At 32.7% G+C, this 20,273-nt stretch overlaps 3 protein-coding genes across 8 annotated transcripts; all 3 read right to left on the bottom strand.

The window, feature by feature from the left end:
* Nucleotides 1-378: 378 nt before the first annotated feature.
* LOC114196110 (Cysteinyl-tRNA synthetase, class Ia family protein) lies at nucleotides 379-5,064 on the bottom strand. Of its 5 annotated transcripts, none has more exons than XM_028086638.2 (9): nucleotides 4,599-5,064; nucleotides 4,444-4,507; nucleotides 3,463-3,624; nucleotides 3,066-3,236; nucleotides 2,636-2,917; nucleotides 2,350-2,475; nucleotides 2,040-2,243; nucleotides 1,501-1,602; nucleotides 379-863 (listed from the first exon to the last, which is right to left on the bottom strand). In XM_028086638.2, exons 1-9 carry the CDS (start codon nucleotides 4,955-4,957, stop codon nucleotides 639-641), a joined length of 1,695 nt encoding a protein of 564 aa, XP_027942439.1. In that variant the 5' UTR covers nucleotides 4,958-5,064; the 3' UTR covers nucleotides 379-638. The 5 variants fall into 5 exon arrangements, with proteins under 5 accessions (XP_027942439.1, XP_027942440.1, XP_027942443.1 ...); XM_028086639.2 differs by having other exon boundaries at nucleotides 4,444-4,511; nucleotides 4,599-4,827; XM_028086642.2 differs by having other exon boundaries at nucleotides 4,436-4,511; nucleotides 4,599-4,683.
* A 1,763-nt stretch (nucleotides 5,065-6,827) lies between these two features.
* LOC114196142 (ER membrane protein complex subunit 7 homolog) lies at nucleotides 6,828-9,860 on the bottom strand. Its single transcript, XM_028086687.2, has 7 exons — nucleotides 9,620-9,860; nucleotides 9,490-9,533; nucleotides 8,528-8,636; nucleotides 8,274-8,337; nucleotides 8,056-8,172; nucleotides 7,842-7,950; nucleotides 6,828-7,197 (listed from the first exon to the last, which is right to left on the bottom strand). Exons 1-7 carry the CDS (start codon nucleotides 9,709-9,711, stop codon nucleotides 7,103-7,105), a joined length of 630 nt encoding a protein of 209 aa, XP_027942488.1. The 5' UTR covers nucleotides 9,712-9,860; the 3' UTR covers nucleotides 6,828-7,102.
* Nucleotides 9,861-13,656: 3,796 nt separating this feature from the next.
* On the bottom strand, nucleotides 13,657-19,310 carry LOC114164406 (EamA-like transporter family). 2 transcript variants are annotated; one of them, XM_028049074.2, is made up of 8 exons: nucleotides 19,051-19,310; nucleotides 17,803-18,201; nucleotides 16,925-17,139; nucleotides 15,614-15,684; nucleotides 15,433-15,531; nucleotides 15,179-15,296; nucleotides 14,967-15,102; nucleotides 13,657-13,990 (listed from the first exon to the last, which is right to left on the bottom strand). In XM_028049074.2, the coding sequence occupies exons 1-8, from the start codon at nucleotides 19,129-19,131 to the stop codon at nucleotides 13,928-13,930; spliced, it is 1,182 nt and encodes a 393-aa protein (XP_027904875.1). In that variant the 5' UTR covers nucleotides 19,132-19,310; the 3' UTR covers nucleotides 13,657-13,927. The 2 variants fall into 2 exon arrangements, with proteins under 2 accessions (XP_027904875.1, XP_085523340.1); XM_085667214.1 differs by having other exon boundaries at nucleotides 18,142-18,201.
* Between the last annotated feature and the right edge of the window lie 963 nt (nucleotides 19,311-20,273).

Below are 20,273 nucleotides of genomic sequence, written 5' to 3'. Positions count from 1 at the left end.
TGCTAGTATTTCACTCTTAGGTGGCATACTTATCATAATACACTCTATAATGAAGAGAAGAAATAAATTTAGCTAGAAGATTTATTTTTTAAAGCTTTCATGTTCCAAAGACTTTTTCTTTTCTCTCTTTAATTAAACAATACAAATGCATCATTATCTATATTTCCTTTTTTGTTTTCTCCTTCCTTCCAAAAATGCCACAAGAGTTATTTTTGAATCACCCATGTTCATCCACACACACACACACAACGTTTTCTTGTGATCTAGGGATCCATTTCACTATTAGCATAAACAAAGATAAAGAATGAAAAAAAAAAAAACTGAAAAATTTACACAAAAGAAGGCTTTCTCAATATGAAGCCAAAGGTACTTCAGTGATTCTGCGATAAGTTATTTCAATATTAATATGAAAGTGTTGCAACTATGAATCAAGAATATTCTAAGGGGTTAAAAGCCCGATAAATAAGAAAATTAATTCAATATTGCAGATCCATATTTTTAAGGCACCAGGAATTCAGAAGGGAAGCCTTTACCATAGTGAGGAAAGTTGATAGCTTGATACAGCAGTGGCATCCCTTACAATGAATTTCCATATACATTTATCAGTTTTGGTTTGGATATGTTGAAGAAGTGAAGGACTAGAGGAGATGTTGAAGTGGAAGAGGAATGGTAGGCCTCCAAGTTGTGCCATCTGGACTGTCCATAAGAGTAATACCAAGAATAGCTAAATCCTTCCTAATTGCATCTGATTTAGCGTAGTCCTTTTCTATTCTAGCAACAGCCCGTTCTTCAATTTTCTCCAACACTTTCTCTTCTGTCAAGTTTGCACGCTTTAAAGCTTTTTCCTTAAGCTGCTGCAAAACCTGCACCATGTAACAATACTTATTGACCATTTGCCAGAATAATATGAATTATGTTATGCAAACAGATACCAGAGAAACAGAATCTCAAACCTATTCATATTTAATACCATTAGATTTACCTCTGGATTTATGCAAGCTCATTGTAGGTATCTATATAAAACACAACAAATGTTTCATAAAAATATACAGAATCATTACGGAGAATTTGTAGCAGTCCATAGTTATAGCAGCTTAAGACTGGGTGGAAGTATTAATCTTGATATTAATCCGATGGCCAATAATGCAGGGGTACCACAAAAGAATGTCTACAAAAATCTCCATTTAAACACTATGCCAGAATTGAACGGGAGTTAAAGATTTAGAAAAAAAATAAAAATGAAAGGGTTCAATGAATTGACCAGAAATAATAAAACCCGTAAAAAAAGATTGTTAAAAGAGTCCAAAAATAACAATGACACCCCAGAAAGATAACCGATAAAGGAATAAAAAACTTCTATTCAATGGAATTTCTGTTAATTACACATAAATCAGTGATTGTTCTCCCAATAAAATTGATGGGTGGGTATGATATCATACCTCACGTGCCAAAAAAAAGAAACAATAGAAAACAGTGACATAAAGAAAAATGTATTCATACCTCAGAGTAACTTGCAGGCATTAGTCCTAAAACAGTAAGAACATCCCCAATGCTCTTCTCTAAAGCTGCAAGTGACTCTATTCGAAATTGTTGTTTTTTCCCCTGCATGATTATGAACTTGGAATGTTATAAACAGTATTTAATTCAAATACTTTACTTGCTTATGTGCCAAGCATTAAAGAATATCATCCCCAAGACAAAGTTTCAAAGATGCATTTCTAGCACAGAAACTCAGAAGATCTGCACAAAACCCTTTTATTGATCCTTTGCAAAGATTAGGTTATTGGCATCATGTAACACTTAGCAAGTAAACAACTTGAAATATAGGTTTGCTTGAAGCAAGGTTGATTGTTAGATACAAGTATGACCAAAACCAGAGATTTGATAGACTGATATTAACCTAAAAAACCAAAATTGCACACCAACAATAAGATGTATTAATGTTAAAGTTGTTCATTTCCAAACCTTGAGCTCTTTTAAAACCATTACTAAACCATAATTACATAATAACTTTAGCTATAAACGAGAAAATGCCATACCTTGCGGGTATGCAGCAAATCATTAATTGATTTTAAGGGATCAGACATTCCAGCCAATACAACTGGAGTGTGAAGATCATCCGACATTGAGGTCAGAAAAACATCCTGGAACTTATCAATAATATTCAATGTATCTGGTGGGATGGAATCTTTTCTAGTTGTCTGATCATGCTGATTCAATAAGCTTTTGCATTCGTGTAATGTCTGCAAACACACAAAACATTCAAGATAGTTCACATAACATACATGCTGACACAATAAAGAAGCAAGCCTATTTAAGAACACCCAGCGGGCAAATGCATAGTAATACCTCGTATATATAAAAGATACGGTCTGAAGCACTTTCAAGTTGTACATTTGAGTAGTTCACAGGAGATCGATAATGGGCACTCATCAAAAAATATCTCAAAGCCAGAGGATGGTAAATGTCTATAACCTGATTAAACAATATTCATGGCATCAAAATGCAACCCTTTGAATGGTAACCATCAACAAATAAAAATTGTAGGTCCTTCATCATAGACTAAATAGTTCTTGTCTAATAAAAAGACAATATACTTAAGTAGGATAAGTTTAAACCATCAGGGATGAGTCACCTGACGTATTGTGAAAAAATTTCCCAAAGATTTTGACATCTTCACAGAATCAATGGTAACAAAACCATTATGCATCCATACGCTTATATCACTTTTATTACAAGCAGCACAACTTTGAGCAATTTCATTCTCATGGTGAGGAAACACAAGATCAATTCCTCCACCGTGGATGTCAAAAGAGTAACCAAGATAAGCTGCACTCATGGCACTGCACTCAATATGCCACCCAGGTCTTCCAGGACCCCAGGGACTTTCCCAAAATGGCTCCCCAGGCTTTGAAGACTGCAAAATAGCATTGGAAATTCACAATAAGTTCCAAACTAAATTAAGATTTCAATAATTTAATAATCATTGATTTGTAATATATAAGATCAACATATTTAACAGATAATGTTATCAATATTTGTCAATTGTCACTGATATATTATACCTTCCACAGAGCAAAATCAGCAGGATTTTTCTTCCTTAAGTCAACTGCAACCCTCTCACCAGCTCGGTTATCTTCTAGATCTCGACTGGATAGTTTCCCATATTCTGGAAATTTTTCTACATTAAAGTATACATCCCCATCAACAACGTAGGCATACCCATTATTAAGAATCTGTCAACAAGCATGTTAACTGATCAATAGTGAAGCAAATCAACATTGTATTTCTTAACCAGAAAACAAAATAGAGTTTTCTAATGAACTATGAAGAGAAGCATTTCATCTACCAATAACGTATCTAAGTAAGGTTGTGTAGAAATGGAATATGAATAAACAGTCTAAAATTTGTATGTCTTCTAGTATCCATTTTAATGACACAGTAAATGGAGAGTATCAGTACCTTCTCAATCATATCAATGATTTGGGGCATGTGCTCCGAGACCTTTGGTTCCACAGAGGGAGGCAGACAATTAAGAGTTATCATGTCTCGACAGAATTCTTCACAATAGCGCCGGCTCAAACTGATTGGATCTTCTCCTAACTCTTTCGCTCTAGCAATTATCTACATATTGAAAAGTGCAGACTAAGATCCTGTAATACCAATTAAAAAACAGTGGGTACTTTGCATTTTTAACAAATGGATATAATCAAAACTCAAAACTTGTCTACAAATTCTTAAGGTCTAAACTCTAAACGATTAAGAACTACTGTTTAAGGGTAACAACTAACAACTGAATGACCAAGAGCCACGTAAAAGGTTTTGTTTGGATAAACTCCTGTATAAGTGTTTTTATGACAAGAAAAGGAAAAAGGTAAAATAAATTGAGATTCTCTCATGAGTTAAAATCATTTCTACATACTCAACTTTTGTACAAGCTATCTCATTTACCTTCTCCAACAGCTAAGATACATAAGTGGATAACTTTTGAGAGAAACCCAATTCATTATACCTTTTTATTTACCTTTCCTATAAGTAATGACGAAAAGAAGTTGACCTAAACAAGACCTAGTTCAAACCCACGACAAACTCCCCACCCACCTCATTACCATCCTCTACTAAGAGCAAATTCAGGCTTAGATGCAAAAATATCATCTCGAAGATTTTCATCCCTTCTTTATCTGCTAGTTATTAATATTTTGAACAAGCCAAAAGCTAAACACCTTAACCTAATGAAAACAAAGGCACAAACAGTAAAGCTATTAAAACAAAGCTGAAAGACGCGTCACTAAATAACGAATAAAATTGCCTTAAGAACGCCAACTTGTGTATTATGAAGATATTAGACATGAGACAACAAAGAACCATAAATTTTTTTTTTTTTCTTAATGAGAAAGTGCCAAGGAGGCATAGAAAAAAGGAAATAGACACTCACTCACTGACCTTGTCATCAACGTCAGTAAAATTGCGAACATAACAGACTTCAAATCCCAGATGCTTAAAGTATCTGCCTAATTGTCAAGCAGAGAAAACCAATTAGTGCCAATACGAAAAGGGGGTACAATTGAATTAAGCGTGTGCGAAGAGAAGAGAGAAACCTGTAAAGAAGGTCGAAATTGATATACACGCGTGCATGTCCAATATGGCTGAGATCGTAGGCGGTGACGCCGCACACGTACATTCCCACTTTGGATTCCACTTTGGGTTTGAAGAGTTGTTTTGTTTTACTCATGGTGTTGTGCAGCCATACCTCCGGCGAAGGTTTCTTCAGGGTGAAACCCTGGGCGCCGGATTTGCCGCAATCCTTCTCCGCCGTGAACGGCGGAGACGAGCAGGCGCAGAAGGACGGCGGGCTCTTCTTCCTGAAGATGGCGGCGTGGGGTGTGGATGGAGCGGAGCGAGGAAAAAGCGTAGAGAAGAAGGGTCTGTAGCACTTAAGAAGAGAGACGGTACCCATTTTTGCAGCTTCTCTTTTGCGCTCTCTCTGATATGAGTTATCAACAATCAACTTTCAGTTACCGGGTTCACTCGGACGAGCTCATGCTTTAAGGTTGTCGTTTATCGATTTATACATATAGCCAACAGGGTATCAACTTAGAAGGAAAAAGAACAAATTTTAAAAACTTAAAGGACTCAACTCTTCCTTTCTTTCTTCTTTATTGGAGATTTCCTCTTATTTTAACCTTGATTTAGTATACAAATTGTATTTAAAGTATTGCTTCGAAATTAAATGATTTGTATACTTTGGAGATTTAGAAATAACTAAAAGCAACATTATTCTAATTTTATGATTTCTACTTTTTTTTTTTCTCTTAAGGGAGGGATGCTTTGTAATTTTTTCGAAAGTCTGAAACTAAAAAAGTGTATTTTACACGTCGGTTTAGTTTTAAAAAGATATTATTTATAGGAAATAAGTTTTTCACAATAACATTCTTATATAAGACATGAGAAACTAACTTAAAAAAAAAGTTAAATTTTATTGGAAAATAGTATAATACTTTTTATTAAATTTAAATGGTAACAAATTTAGGATTTTTTTTATGAAAATAGCATATCACTATTCTATTTCTAAACATTTTCTATAACATTTTTGGAAATTTCTTTTACTGGCCAAATAAATGTATATTATTTCTAAGAATTATAATTATCAGGATTGGTTCTCGAAGATTAACACACACAAAAATCCTACCAATAAATCACCTTAAATTTTGTTCTTTTTATTCCGTTCTTAATAACAAAAAAAAAAAGTGAACGAAAAACTAATATCTCACATCTAAAGGAAACGATTGAAATTTGTTGGGAAAGGTTCAGTAATATCATAATTATATATACATATATATATATATATATATATATATATATATATATATATATATATATGACAAGAATATTTATATTCACAGTGGATAATTGATAACCACACGTATTTTTGTTATTTGTAAATAGTGAATATTTTAATATCATTATTGATACAATATTCCGCAAATGCTTAAAAAAATTAAACTTAAAATTTAATTTAAGTTTTATTAAGTTAATTAATTTATATTTTATTTATTTTATAATTTTATTTAAATCATTTTAAATATATATATATATATGAAACAAAACAAATAATTATTTATTTTCATTTTATTACCCAAATATATCAATTATTTTAAATTTGTGAGCATTTTAGGATAAATCTATTTTATGAGAAATTTCAATTTAATAACTAAATTGATAAAATTTACTCACGATTTGGTAAAGGTAATGTTTTATCCATTTTGACAGCATTTGTTCAATCTTATCTAGGCATTTTAAATTATTTTACCACCATTTTAATTATTTTTAAAACATTTTATCACCTAGATAATGTTTACAAAATTTTTATTTAGTACTCGACAAGATTAATAGAATTACCATCAATCCCAATTATTTGCATAAACCACGAACAGTTAGCTCCATTACAGTTCATCCTTGACAAACGTCTGGATGAATTAAAAAATAAATAAAATTGTACATAAATTATAATACTCTTTTGGTATAAGAGTAATTATTAAAAAAAATTAATTTCTCTCTATATATATCCGAAACCCACTCTTACTTTTTCAATTATTAAGCCTATTTTAAAATCTGGAAGCTTAAATGGTATCAATTTAAATATGAACCCATTTGTTTATATTCTCCTCATAACTATCAAAATCCCAAATTTCAAAATCAAATTACAAATAACAAAAAGAGAAGGCAAAAACATACATCGTAGAAGGCAATACAGCCAAAACAGATTATAAATCAATTTTCTTTTTCAAGAAAAACGACCAAAAGTGGAAATTAAGAGCTTCTACAAGTAGACCAAAACAGCCAAATATTACTGAATGGTTATCAACATTCACAAGAAAATGGGAAGAGTTACGTAGAGCCCTACTCCTGAGCGTTCAAACCAAACGTATAAATCACTACCAGAAATTTCAAATTTTAGCTAATCCACAACATAAATCATCGAAAGATTTCTCAGAGTACCAATTTGTCATGAGAAAAGTCCCCAATAATCAGAAGTCATATGTCTTCAGCTCGTGCTTGAGGCAACCAACTTGCTCACCAGCTTTCCATTACTCATATATGCCTAGTTGCTTCTTGCGGCACCGGGTAACAAGCTTGCTAACGATGGAACTCCTTGATTTCTCATTTCTTCTTGTGCACGCCTCATTTCTTCTGGATCTGTTTCCACAGAAATACAATGAGGCTATCAGCACAATTTATGCAAAATGTAGCACAATATCCGGCATTTTAGGTTCATATAACTAACACACGAAAAACTACCATTCGGCAGATTGCCTATGAAACAAGTAAAGCAATTCACAACATCAAAAGTAAAGTTGCACAAGATTTTCGAGATTTTCCCCATTTCATCTGGGTTTTGACCAAAATGGAGTTAATGATTAGTTAACAAGTTTTTTCCTGAGAAACTCGTCAAGTTTGATAATCATGCAAGAACAAGTTAGTAGAAGCCCAAAAAGGGAGAAGCATAATTCATAGCTGAAACCTTTTAATAGTACACAACGTATTCACATAAAATACCATAGCGGTGGAACGTTGCAAAGTATTCAGTTATGACTCAGTAATACAGTAAAATTAGGGGAGAAAGATAAAAAGATAGAAGGAGGTTCAGATATTTCAACTTGATTTTTATATTTTGACGTTGCCAAGCAACAATAATATCGGCTACGAGATAGGATTAGTCCCAAACTTCTCCAGAAGGAAATAAAACATTTCACCCATACAAAGCAAGAACATCAATATATGCAAAAAAAAGAGACTCAAAAATTGAAAAAAAGTTAGCAGATAAATTATTAAAAGCATACCCATGTTCTCCATCAATTTGGGCATGAGGAAGACAACAATTAGCATAAATCCAACCATCAGACCCATTGGACTTTTCACAACGGACATAATGGAGAATGGCTCCCTAACCTGTAGCAAGACAAGATAACACCATGCAGACATTTAGATGATAAATTGAAGGAATGGGAAGGGGAACAGGCAAACAAAAACAGAGACTTTGCAGTCTAAACCAACCTCGTAATATTGTTCATCCCTTAATGGCTCTAAGACAAACTCACTAAGTCCCCTCCTATTCTCTGTCAGTGCCGCCTGAATTTTGCCATGGTGTCTAGCACTTATATCAACTCGTACCTTTTTTTAATGAACATAACAATTTAAGAAATGAGCATACATTAAAAAAAAATGTATTTGGGGAAAAGAATTGAGATATAATTTTCAGGTTGAGCATTCACCGGAGAAAAGAAATAACCTATTGCAGCTACTTCAATTAGATGTGTCCCTGCAGGAACATTGTGGCTTAAAGCATACACGTTAAGGAATTAGATCATCTCTTAACATGATTTGCCAGCATTAATTACAATAACTTAATAAAATCAAGAACAAGAAGATGAGGAGAGATAGAATTTAATAGGGTTTAACATCCCAAAAACATCCATCATGCAAATTAAGAAGAAGTGGAAATTAAGTTGTAAATCAAAAAGGATACAATGAGAAATATCCATCAGGCCTCAGAAAAGTAACTCTTTGACCACCATTGAGTATGACTTTGACGTTTGAAATTTTTCCTGGAAGAATATATTCTTTTGTTCCCACACCTGTCATAAGTATTTAGCAACATCACTATGCAAACAAAACTTGTAGGCTATATAGCAAACCTATATACAGTCAGAAGATAGATATGCAACAAATAGAATGAATGCATCAAGGATATAAACTATCAAATTTTCCCATTTCAATTTTCAACCGCCTGGTAGCTAAACCATCAGCTTCCCTAAATCCTGACTAAATCTGGCTTATCTAAACGCCATGGGACATGCTTTTCCAATGACAACACATAGTAGCCAGTTCAGAACTCTATCTTCCTATTTCAATTGTCCGGATATAGTTAATCAAAGTAACTTATGAGAGCAACCAACAACTTTTAAACCCATCCATTTTCTTCATTCAAGTTTGGTGTTTTATAGTCTTGTCACATGAAATTTCACATCCTAACACGACAATATTTGTTGTCAAGTAAAAAGAGGTGTATTTATCTGTGAATGCAGAAGTTCTATTTAAAAATAAATAAAATAAAATCATTACGTGCAAGCAAAAAAATGTTGAAGACGGAAGAATAAAATAACCAGTCAAGAATTTCAAACTAGGTAAATTTTGAGCAATGTAATGCAGGTAAATTCATGTGAACAGGATGAACTGAGTGATCACCCAAGTACCACTACAGTCCCAACCACTATTCAAAATTAATCTCTATGATACAGCACAACCTATAGGATCCTATCGTGTATTAACCTGTTAACTTAGCCTCATCACAACAAGCACACGCTTCATTCACAGATCGAAGTTCAGCGCTTTTTTTATCATAAAAAAAATTAAAGAACTGCACAGTAAACAATAATCGGGATTTAAAATAAATAATTAATAAAAAACGAAGTAAAAGTAAGAACGTACTGGGGATCTTCACTCGACCATAAATAGTATAACCTTCGGTGGACCTGGAGAAATAGATTCGTTAAAATAAGGGTTGATAGAAAGCAGAAAGCAAAGTGAAATTAGGGTTTAGGAAATAGGGAATTGATACCCCGTGGCAGGGGATTGGGCGAATGAGAAGGGTAGAAGTGAGAAGCAGAATTGAATTAATAGAAAAAGAATGAGTGATCTGGTGGAGGCCATAGCAGAATTTCAAAGGTGATCTAAACCTTTGTTTTCTCAGAGACACCAAAACACTGTTTTTCTTTTTCCTATTTCAACTGTTAAACGCTGAAGTTCAACACACCAAAGCACTCTCACGATCTATCACTTGAAATCAGAGAAGAGAAGAAAATAACAATAAATCTTTTCTTAATTAAATTTTTATTGTTAGTATTTCTTTATTTTAAATTTCTCGATTTTAAAAATGTAACAAGTGGAGCACTAAAAGATAAAATTATTAACAAAGAAATACTAATAAAATTAATTACTTTAATTTTAACTGTAAAGAATGTTACATTAATATTTTTTTAATTAAAAGTTTAATTGAATATTTTTGTACGATCAAATTAAATAAGATAAATTAATTACTTAAAAAAACACAATTTTTCCTCTAGTAATGTTTTATACTTTCATGTTATCACAAAATAAATTACATTATTAAAAGTTATTGAAAATTTGGGATTCCATCCCCTGTTTTTAATCTATGGTGTAAAAAAAATGTAAATTTAACATTTACTCACTGTTTTAAGAGTTTGATTATTTTATATTCTCTGTATAATTTTTTTTTTCATTATCAATTAATCAAAAAGTACTTTTCATATCAATTCCAATTTTATAAAATCCCTAAAAAAGATAAATCATTTTTGGTATTGTTATTAAAATATATATTGATATTGGAAGATAATATACAAAAAGATCGGCACATATGTTTTAATTTCAATATTTCTTTCAAAAAGTATATAAAATCACATTTTCTTACTTCATTAAAGTAAACCATCAATAATAAAACACTTCTTAACATTCTTTTTTTTATTGACAGACAATAATATGATTTATTATTGTTTAAATATCATGTATACATGAAATAAAATGAAAGTTTTAAATTTTTTAATATTGTTTATAAGTTTTATTGGAAAACCGATATCATCTAAGTCCAATCACGTACGGATACATCTCGGTCCAATTCATAGATAGGTCCAATCAGATATATAGACGTATATCTCAGTTAGAGCTATCAAAATATGTCAGAACCCATGAACTAACCTGACCCACCACAGGTTCAGGTTGAAATTTCTTTACAAAATTTTGTACGGATTAATTTTTGACCAGCCCACCAAGAACTAAGCTCACTCGGGTTGAACCTGTGGTGAGCGGGGTTGGCTCACCAACCCACTTGCAAATAAATGGTCACTATTTTTTTATATTTCGATTGGGCTATGCTGTTTTTTCTTAGCCAACATATTGGGTTGGCAAATGCAAACCTCATATTTTTGTAATTTGTGATTTTGGTTTGTATTTGGGGTTGAACATTATTTTAGATTATAATGAAATTTATTTAGATTTTACTCACAATTATTAGTTTTTTTGGGACAGGAGAAAAAATTATTATTCTTTTAATTAAGTGAACTAGTGAGCCAACTCGTTTAACCCACCAACTCGTGGTGGGCAGAGCCGTGTACCAAGTTATGACAGCTCTAATATTAATACATGTGGGCTCAGGCATACAAACGTACGTACGTACATCCCAGTACATATAGAGCTCAAGCATACATATGTGCATCCCAATACATATGCTTAGACATATCAACGTACATCCCAATACGTATGGGCTCAGGCATACAGGCAGGTGTACATCACAAATGGGATTGAGGACTGTATGAGTGCATTCAAGAATATTACAGCATAAGGGAATGTAACTGTCGTTACGATTACAATAGGGCATTCATAGGGTTTATTAGTATTTACTAACAGAATAAAAATAGTTACCGTAGTGAAGTCAGGATTAGACTCGGGTAATATAAAGAAGGAGTTCAGTGTCCAGGGTAAGGGACTTATCTTTGTATTCATCTTTTACTCACACCCAAACTTACTAACTTGATTATTTTTACCTATCTTTTTGTAAACTTTTTATATTACCTTATGTTTCTGCATAAACAATAACAGAATATCAAGGAGCACAAATTGAATCTTACCCAACCATCGGACCTTCAGGATGGATACACCTATACTCTTCAGCTAGGATACGTCATCATAGTGTAGGTGGATTAGACATTTTAAGGGCTACCTGTCGAAAGGACTCTGAAGATCAAGTCAACAAAAGCTCTCTCAAGTGAAATCATAGATTAGTGGATTAATGAATTGCCTCCCTCTACTTGTTGGGGTCCACATGTATTTATAGAGTTATTAATTATGGTTGACCCTGTTTTAAGGAATGGACTTTCTTTACTGTGTTGGGCCACCATTTGGGTTGTATGGGCCTGGTCCAAGCCCAAAGACCAAGTTTGTGAGTTGATGTCAGAAGTTTGCCTATTATCTAAGTTTAAATTGGGCAGTCCATACTCATGCGTTATTTTAAGTATGCGGCTATAGCCGCTATGTATTCATTGTGTTTTTTGTATTTAGCCAATATCCTTATTTTGTGCTATTATATATGTTGGTGGTTGGGGCCGGATGGATAACGAAGCGTGCCTATCCACCTAGTATAGTACACCTTAGATTTAAGAACGACGTTAAAATAGAACATTTATAATGTATGATTATTCAAATGTGTTGTTTATATTATTTTTTCTTATTGTATAATATCGTAATATATATCAACTTTTAATTTATAGGAGAGCTTAGTTTTAGTTTATCATGTATTTTTTGATGATGGAATTTGTTTGTTTGTTTATTTTCTTTTATTTATTTTTTAATAATATTTTTCATGTGATGAGAAATTATTTTAACTGTCAATATAGTCAAGATGTAAAAAAAACATAATAATTTCTTACATAAACTTTTGATAAAAAATATGCAAAATTTAATTTCAATAATAAAACTGCTAAAACAAACATTTAGTTTATTTTATTGTTCATCAATTGACTTCATATTTAAACACTCAAAATATTTTTCCATAAATTTTTCTTTTCAATACGTAACTTTTGAAGCAATATAATTTTTTATACAAACAACATGTTAGTGTAAGTAATGTCACATCGTATATTTTAATCCCAAAAATTCATCAAATTATGTTGATTAATTTGAAGTAATTTTATACATTTGAACTTTACATATGATTTTAACAAGATATGTAATTTTACCCCGGCCACGGTTAAATCCATGCAGAATGAGCGCTTAAAACAAGTATTGCTTTTATTTAGTTTTATGACAATATACTATATATTTTAGTATAAAATTCACAGACTACATATACTAAGTTATGCAATTCAACTAGAAACTCATTCCTCTAATACCTTCACTCAATGATCTATCCAACTTTTTTTAACATTATTTTTTCAGAAGCAACTTAATGAGATTTCAAAAACTAATTTCTGACAACACTGTCTCACAGCACGGGCTAGCAACACAAACAGACCCAGAAGAGCACACAACACAAGTAACCTTAGGTTATTACTTCCTGCACCCCCATCAGATTTCTCTCAGCACCCAGAGAATTATTTTCTAAAACACAATAAACAATTTCGGATTTTTTTTTTTCGGAAAGCAATCTTCGCCTTCTACTAGGGCCCCCAGAATGCTTCTTGATGATATGGATGATAAATTTGATGAAGTGTAGGAAGCAATTCAGAATGATTACCAAGCAATTTACACTTTCTTTTATATGAACCATGCACATAGACCCAATAAATACATTTTCTGTAATCAGGGTTGATTGGCCCAATTTTATCATATTTTAGGGTTGTCATGTTATGAAATGAAAAATGTTTTTCCCTAATTCTTGTGTTCCTCTTCACTCATAACTTAGTATAACTGTCGCAAAAACCTAACAGTGTCATTTCATTAAAGGACCTAAAAAATATTTATTCTTTAAAGTAATTTAAAACAGGTTATGTGTACATTGATAAATGCACCAAAAACGGCAGGGATGTATTGCATGAGAAATGAGTTACATCATAACATATCTAAAAGAAAGAAAAGAATCTTAAATTACACGGAGAAAAAATAAATTGCATACAGAAATGGAAAAAAAGGCTTCATTACATTCATTTGATCCGTGGCTAGTAATACGTCAACCTATAGTGTAAACAACATGAACTTCACCCTAGAATCATATACACAAAAAAATTACAGCACCCATTCAGCGCATTGATTTATGATATACATTGTCTTGTGGTACAGCACCCTATCAGAACAAAGGACGGATGATGGACCGAACAAAGAATCAACTATGGAAAAAATTAACAAAGAAAACAATATGCTACAATCCCAACTTCTTCGTCAACCTGTCTGAAAGATTAGCTATTACAAAGCCTGCAAATACCTGCAGCTCATTTCCAAACCAATTTTAGCATTAATATGTGAACAAATCGCTGATAACAATTTCTCTCCATCAGTCAATAGTTAATACGTTGGTGCAAAAAGAGTTAGCATGCATAAGGTAAAACAAATAATAATGATTACTCATATATGTCGATCAACCCAACCATTAATACGTTTTCAGTTTGATTAATTTTGGAAGAAAAATGCATTTTTTTAAAAGCTCTTTCAGTAGCATTTTTTATCACAACAAAATAAGTTAAACCCATCCATACGCTAAACCAAATTACAATGTGTTGATCACAGGCCATTCATGAAATCCGAGGAAAACCGTCATTGTCATCATTCCTACTCGGTCCCTAACCTTGGCATGCGTCGTCATATTAGTCCTTAAATTGAAAGTGCAGAATAAGTCTTAGGTCTATTTTTGTCTGTCAAATTAGTTCCTAACAAAGGTGTTATGTTTCGGAACTTATATTGTTGAACAAAAGCACAAACGGAGGACAAAATTGACTGAAAACAAAAACAAAGGTTAAGGACTTGTATTTGTGTTTGTTTTTTCAATGGAGGGACTGGTATGAGAATGCGTGCCAAGATTGGAGATGAAAGTGGGGTATATTTGATGAAATCCGTTTCCTGAAGTTACTTGACAAACAACATAACTCATAAGCATGATAGAATTTAACAATATGCTATCCGCAAGAATTTGTAATAGACTAGACCAAACAACAGGCAATCCCCCACAAACATGCCCTCAACTACTCATAAATATGGACATGCCCAAACAAACAAGCAGGTAAGCAAATATAAACTATCTGAACAGATATTAAACTGCAAGGGTCATCATAACACCAAGAGGAAAAGGACCATTTTTTAACAAATATACTTATTGTTATCATTTGGGTAAATAGAAACAAAAATCCTCCCGAGGTACCGGCTAAAAAAGATCAAGTAGTTAATATCTTTAGAGATAACAATACCTGAGCTGAGCCAAGAATGTATACTGCTGAATAATGTCGACCATGAATTACCATGTCAGCCACCATTGCCAGAGGAATGGTGAGTGACATACCCAAAGTGGCCACAAGGGGAGTAGTCCATACAACGCAAAGTGCCCTGGGTGGATAGATAAAGATTTTGAGTTATTACAAGGATTTGAATCAATAAATTTGAAAGTAGGCTTTTCATGTACCAGAAGTAATCTGAGAGTACGCTTCCAATAAATCCATTTGCAAGAACCACTTCGTCCAGTTTAGCAGAGTGGGGAATGCTGAATTTGGGTTCAATTCCTAAGGCCATCAATGGCCAAACTGAGGGAAGTATAGAAGAGAATTAGCAATCTTTTAGTGTAGCAATTATAGTTTTCATGTTCGACATATAAATGAGAGCATAAAGTAGTAAGTTATTGATGAGTAATTGCAGAAACATTAATAAGCAAAAACTTACCAAGCCACCACAGTGCTACTAGGGTAAACAATCCAATATACCCAAACAGCTTTTGCACATCAACCCTTTCTCCTTCACCAGAAAATTTCTTAAGAAGAACTGCAGTAGTGATGATTCAAGAAATGGTCATGATTTATCTAAATTATCTGATCAAAACAGAACAGCCAGGACATTGCTTAACCTGTAAATAGGCCATATGACATAGCTGAGAGAATTCCAAAAAGATCGCCAACCAAAGAGTGTTTTCCATTGCTGAGCACAAACATAAAATGTCAATGTCCCAAATAAAGCATTACAAAGAAAAATATGTAATAATATATTTATTTAAAAGACTCGGTCTTAGATAAAGAACAGTCCTGATGACAGCATCCTAGGATAGTGAAATGTCATGAAAAAGAAAAACAAGAACTTCGCTTCCTAAAGTTATGCCATATGATTTTAAATAATTATCTTTATTTTTGTATCACTTCATACAATCCTTTCAGTCCCATCCTTATGAATGACATGTACATCAACGAACATACACAGAAAGAGATAGATTTCTAAGAAATACAAAGCAGGACAAAGAAAAATCAGTTGAAATTATATTTTTTACCTCAATGATTTTCCTGTCATTTTGACATGAATTATTTATGGGGATTTTTTTAGTTACTCTGTAACTTTCAGGTAATTATATCAGAGTTGAAGTTATGATTCATAATATTTTGAATTGTACTATAATGTTTTCTATTTGTAAAGCTAGCCAATAACGTTTTTATACTGTAGGGATCATTGCATGAGATCTTAATTTACTTTTTGTGAGTCCTACTGTGCTATATCAATTTTTTCATGGTAAATTTTACTCCAATGCAAGTGTTTTATAAGACTTCATTTTATTGTCTTTCTTTGAACTTATTTGAAGAAGAGTTGCTTTGAAGATTAAAAGTACTTTTTATTCTGATCCAGGATTTTATTTAAGACTCAAAGTATTAAATTTTATGTCATGTCAACAAGTTCCAATGGAAGGATCTAATAAGACTCATGTCTTAAACTTATGACCCCAGCAATGCAGTTACCCTTAGTTGCCGGTGGAGTTTGTGCAAAGGTATGGAACAGTTTAAAACACCAGCAATAAAGTTCACCCAAAATACTATGCCAACATGATCAACATTCAAAAATGATTTCTTTAAGCGTTATTTTGTTTGGAGGAATGTGGGAGGGTAAAAATAATTGGTGCCAAATTTGAAAGCAGAGAATAGGTAACCAAGGTCTTAATAAGTTCTTCAACAATATGAAAATTTTAATTTCATGCAATTCAGTGCAGTTTTTCTTTTTTCCTCACCCTTGTATTATATGAAAGAGAGGAGGGTTTGCAGAACCAAAATTATAAAGTAGGATGATGTGGACTAGCTCCCATTACATTATGCAGTAAATTCAACCACTAACCACTATTCAGCTAAAACTAGAAAATCTGCTGAATGCTATTTGGCCATCAAAAAGATAAAAAACTTACGCATCACTTAATTGAGATTCATCCGCAGCCCAAGTTTTCCCCATTGTTGTCATGACAACCCCAGCCATGCTGACTAAGACAGCAACTACTTTTGCTACATTTAAAGTGTCTTGACCCATAAATGCACCAATAAAAAGTGTGAAAAGTCCCGAAGTTGATGATAATACTGTTGTACTTGCAACACTTGTTCGTGCAAGGGCAGCATTTGATAGATACTGAAAGCAACAGAAGATAATTAATAAAGTACCATTGCTACTTCCGTAAAGCTGTGATGGAAACAGCAGAATAAGCAAAAGGTTCAACATTTACAATTGAAAAACATCAACGTGAAGGAAAGGAATAAAAGTAGAAAATGAAGAAAGGCATGTTGAAAAAGTTCCATAGAATCAATCAAATGCTGTCGGCAAAAAATACAAATGTTGAAGTATGAGAAGCATGGAAACATCTTATTGTACCAATATGATCAATATGAAAAGGCATTAACTAACTCAAGGACAGACAGGTGAACATAGACTTAGGTGCTATATAAATTATCTATCCAGTGTTACGAAGGGTCAGGTGTTCTGAAGTTTTCCCTAGTGTATAGAATACATGCATGCGTTGATCTACAAGTATGGTGCAGAAAATCTGTTCATGCAACATCAACTTATCAGCAAGAGAGATCACTGGTCCAAAGAGATTATAAAAGTGTTGCGTTTGAGTTTTGCATTTTCTAAGTCATTGTGGAAGGAGACATCTATCAACTACTTTAACCGATAGATTTTAATATAATGTCACATCTTGTCAACTGTATCATAGCCTCATCGCAGGACAGATAATCAAGCATTTTTTGTCCTTCTTAACCACAAAACAGAACAGTGATATCACTCTGCAGTTACCTCTGTTATAAACCAGATAGGTGCAATGTAAAACCCATAAGAAGCAATTTCCTTCGCAGTAAGTTCTTTCTCCACCTTTAGGACATTAGTATTATCATTATATTTAGCTACCAATGGCTTTACTTCTGAAAGTGTCGCAAGGTCTAAATCACTATCTTTTCGATTTACACTCCCCAGTTCTAGTTCAAAGTTTTTCTGCACTCCATTGCTTTTGAGAGGAGAGCTAATCCTGACAGAAAACTCATCCACGCACTCTGCATTTTTACCACTTTTAGAGGAGCGGGATTTAAGTAAGTTACAGAACCAGTCCTTAATGAATGCTATTGGGAGGTAAACTACCATAAGAGAAGCTCCAAGATATGTCACTGCAAACGGCTGCTTATAATCTGTAAAAATATCCTGTAGAGAAATATTTTGCAGAAAATTATTCACAGGTATAAACCTGGAGGCTGAAATTGTTGCATGACAATGTAACATTAAATAGATACTAAGATACCACTTAAGCAGGATTTAAAACTACAAGGAGAATACGAAAAAATACAATCTCTCATGAGCAGATAATGAATCATAAGTTTTGTTGCAAGAGTATTAATAGTATACAAATATAAATCACCAATTAATAGTGTCCACCTATAGGCATATGTAACATACAGCAACATAAGATATAACTGGAAATGCATATTGAACCCTCCTCCAAAGAACAAGGACAAATTATATATATATAACTGTCCTAAGAGCATTTATAAACTTTACCCAAACACACCAACTGTTGGATAACATGATTGAATTATAAAGTTTGAAATGCTTCATAACCTGAAACAATAAAAAGGCTGATCCTAACACAAGAGCTGTAACTCAAGTAGTACCAAGTGTATTAGAAGAGTTCAAATGGGATCGGAAACCGAAGAATTCGAAGTTCATTTGTATGCAGCTCAAGTGCAGACAAAAGATACAGGCCTGCACTTTACCCGCACTTCCTTTCCCCAAATTAGATGTCCAGATCTTGTATCTCATTATTAAATCACAAAGAAATACAACCCCCGGATTGCGGAGGTTCGGAATATCAAGTCAAATGAAGTCAAACATTAATTTGCACCCAGTTTTGATCGTGTGATCGGTATAACCAGAACTAGTAATAAATATTTAACCTCATTCAACAATTACCAAAGAATCATAACCTAGGAATCAACGACAGTAACTAGAAATCCCATTAAAAAACAGAAGACCAAAAATGCGTTAAGTTCGTACCTGGGTAACTTCAGCGGAGGTAACCCAAATAACAACGACAGTGGCTATGAGGAACAAGCCAGCGTTGTATCTCCAACCCATCGCAAAAACAAAGTATACCCCGATGGACCAAGAAACTGCGAGATCCGTACTCTTTCCACACCAATTTCCCAACCAGATCTTAATCTTTGCCTTGCGTTAGAATAGAGCAAGACGCCACCGAACTAGGTGAGGTGTGGTGGGTGCAGGATTCTTGTAACCACCGAAAAGCCAAGTCTATGTGGAAAACGTTAAAATTAAGTTCCTTTTTATTTGTTAATACCTTAATTAACTCTTCCTCACCTGTCACGGTACTCAGTATTAGTAACACAACCACATCTTTCCCAATTACAGAAATTAGTATACTTTAATTTACAAAAGGACAACAAATTAGTGCTCTGAAAAGAAAATTTTATTAATCCACAAATTACAGGTTTAAAAATGTGCCAAGTCATTATGATATTTTTATTGTAATTTTAATATATTTTACAGTTGTTTTTTAATAAAAGTATTCAATTTTATTACAATTTATTAGAATTGGTCTCTTGGTTTTAAATATTCATATTTAATCGTTATAATTTTTAACTGCTAAAATTAACTCTCTCGTGTTTTGTCTAATAATACGTAATGAAAACGCGATGTGATATTAATTTGAAATTAACGAAAAACGTTAAAATAAATAAAGTATAACAATCACATTGCGTACTATAGTCTAATATTTTTTGTTTATAAATTGATAATAGATTATTACCGTACCATGTTTATTATTAGATGAAGTGTAATGAAAGAGGTCCAATTTTAAATAATTAAATATTATAAAAATTAGATATGGATTATTAAAACTATAGATATAAATTAAATTGTAATCATCGTCAAAAAATAGTTTAGCTGTGACAGTTCCGTTGGTATTGATGAACCCGGAAAGGTGAAATTGATATCTCATTTGATTGATTATGATTTATGAACATTATCTTACCGAATAATAATAAAATGATATTTTGATTGATGAAAAATAATATTTGTATAAAGAAAAATGATTTTATAAACTTCTTACTTCCAATTTTTTTTAGTGTAACTTAGATGTAAGCACATAAAGTCAGTAAAACTAAACATTTCTAATCAGGTAAAGCCTTAATAATAAAATTTTATAAGTAAAGAATCTCACGTTACCACTTATGGATGAAATTGATTTCTAATGATTAAGC

This window comes from Vigna unguiculata, chromosome 9, assembly GCF_037176805.1.
Source record: "Vigna unguiculata cultivar grain cowpea cultivar isolate G323 ecotype 2 chromosome 9, ASM3717680v1, whole genome shotgun sequence".
NCBI lineage: Eukaryota > Viridiplantae > Streptophyta > Magnoliopsida > Fabales > Fabaceae > Vigna > Vigna unguiculata.
Note: the sequence above shows the minus strand (reverse complement) of the source record. Positions and strands in the feature narration are given on the sequence as shown.

What these genes read in the sequence shown, in the direction of transcription:
- LOC114164406 (XM_028049074.2), bottom strand. Translation starts at nt 19,131, where the DNA reads ATGGGTTGGAGATACAACGCTGGCTTGTTCCTCATAGCCACTGTCGTT. An exon ending in GAATCTCAATTAAGTGATGC is followed by an intron (nt 15,685 to 16,924) that starts GTAAGTTTTTTA and finishes GTTTGTGCTCAG; the next exon opens with CAATGGAAAACACTCTTTGG. An exon ending in GTCATATGGCCTATTTACAG is followed by an intron (nt 15,532 to 15,613) that starts GTTAAGCAATGT and finishes TCACTACTGCAG; the next exon opens with TTCTTCTTAAGAAATTTTCT.
- LOC114196110 (XM_028086638.2), bottom strand. Translation starts at nt 4,957, where the DNA reads ATGGGTACCGTCTCTCTTCTTAAGTGCTACAGACCCTTCTTCTCTACG. An exon ending in TTACTGACGTTGATGACAAG is followed by an intron (nt 3,625 to 4,443) that starts GTCAGTGAGTGA and finishes TTCAATATGTAG; the next exon opens with ATAATTGCTAGAGCGAAAGA. An exon ending in TCATTGATATGATTGAGAAG is followed by an intron (nt 3,237 to 3,462) that starts GTACTGATACTC and finishes GCTTGTTGACAG; the next exon opens with ATTCTTAATAATGGGTATGC.
- LOC114196142 (XM_028086687.2), bottom strand. Translation starts at nt 9,711, where the DNA reads ATGGCCTCCACCAGATCACTCATTCTTTTTCTATTAATTCAATTCTGC. An exon ending in GGGATGAACAATATTACGAG is followed by an intron (nt 7,951 to 8,055) that starts GTTGGTTTAGAC and finishes GTCTTGCTACAG; the next exon opens with GTTAGGGAGCCATTCTCCAT. An exon ending in CAAATTGATGGAGAACATGG is followed by an intron (nt 7,198 to 7,841) that starts GTATGCTTTTAA and finishes CTGTGGAAACAG; the next exon opens with ATCCAGAAGAAATGAGGCGT.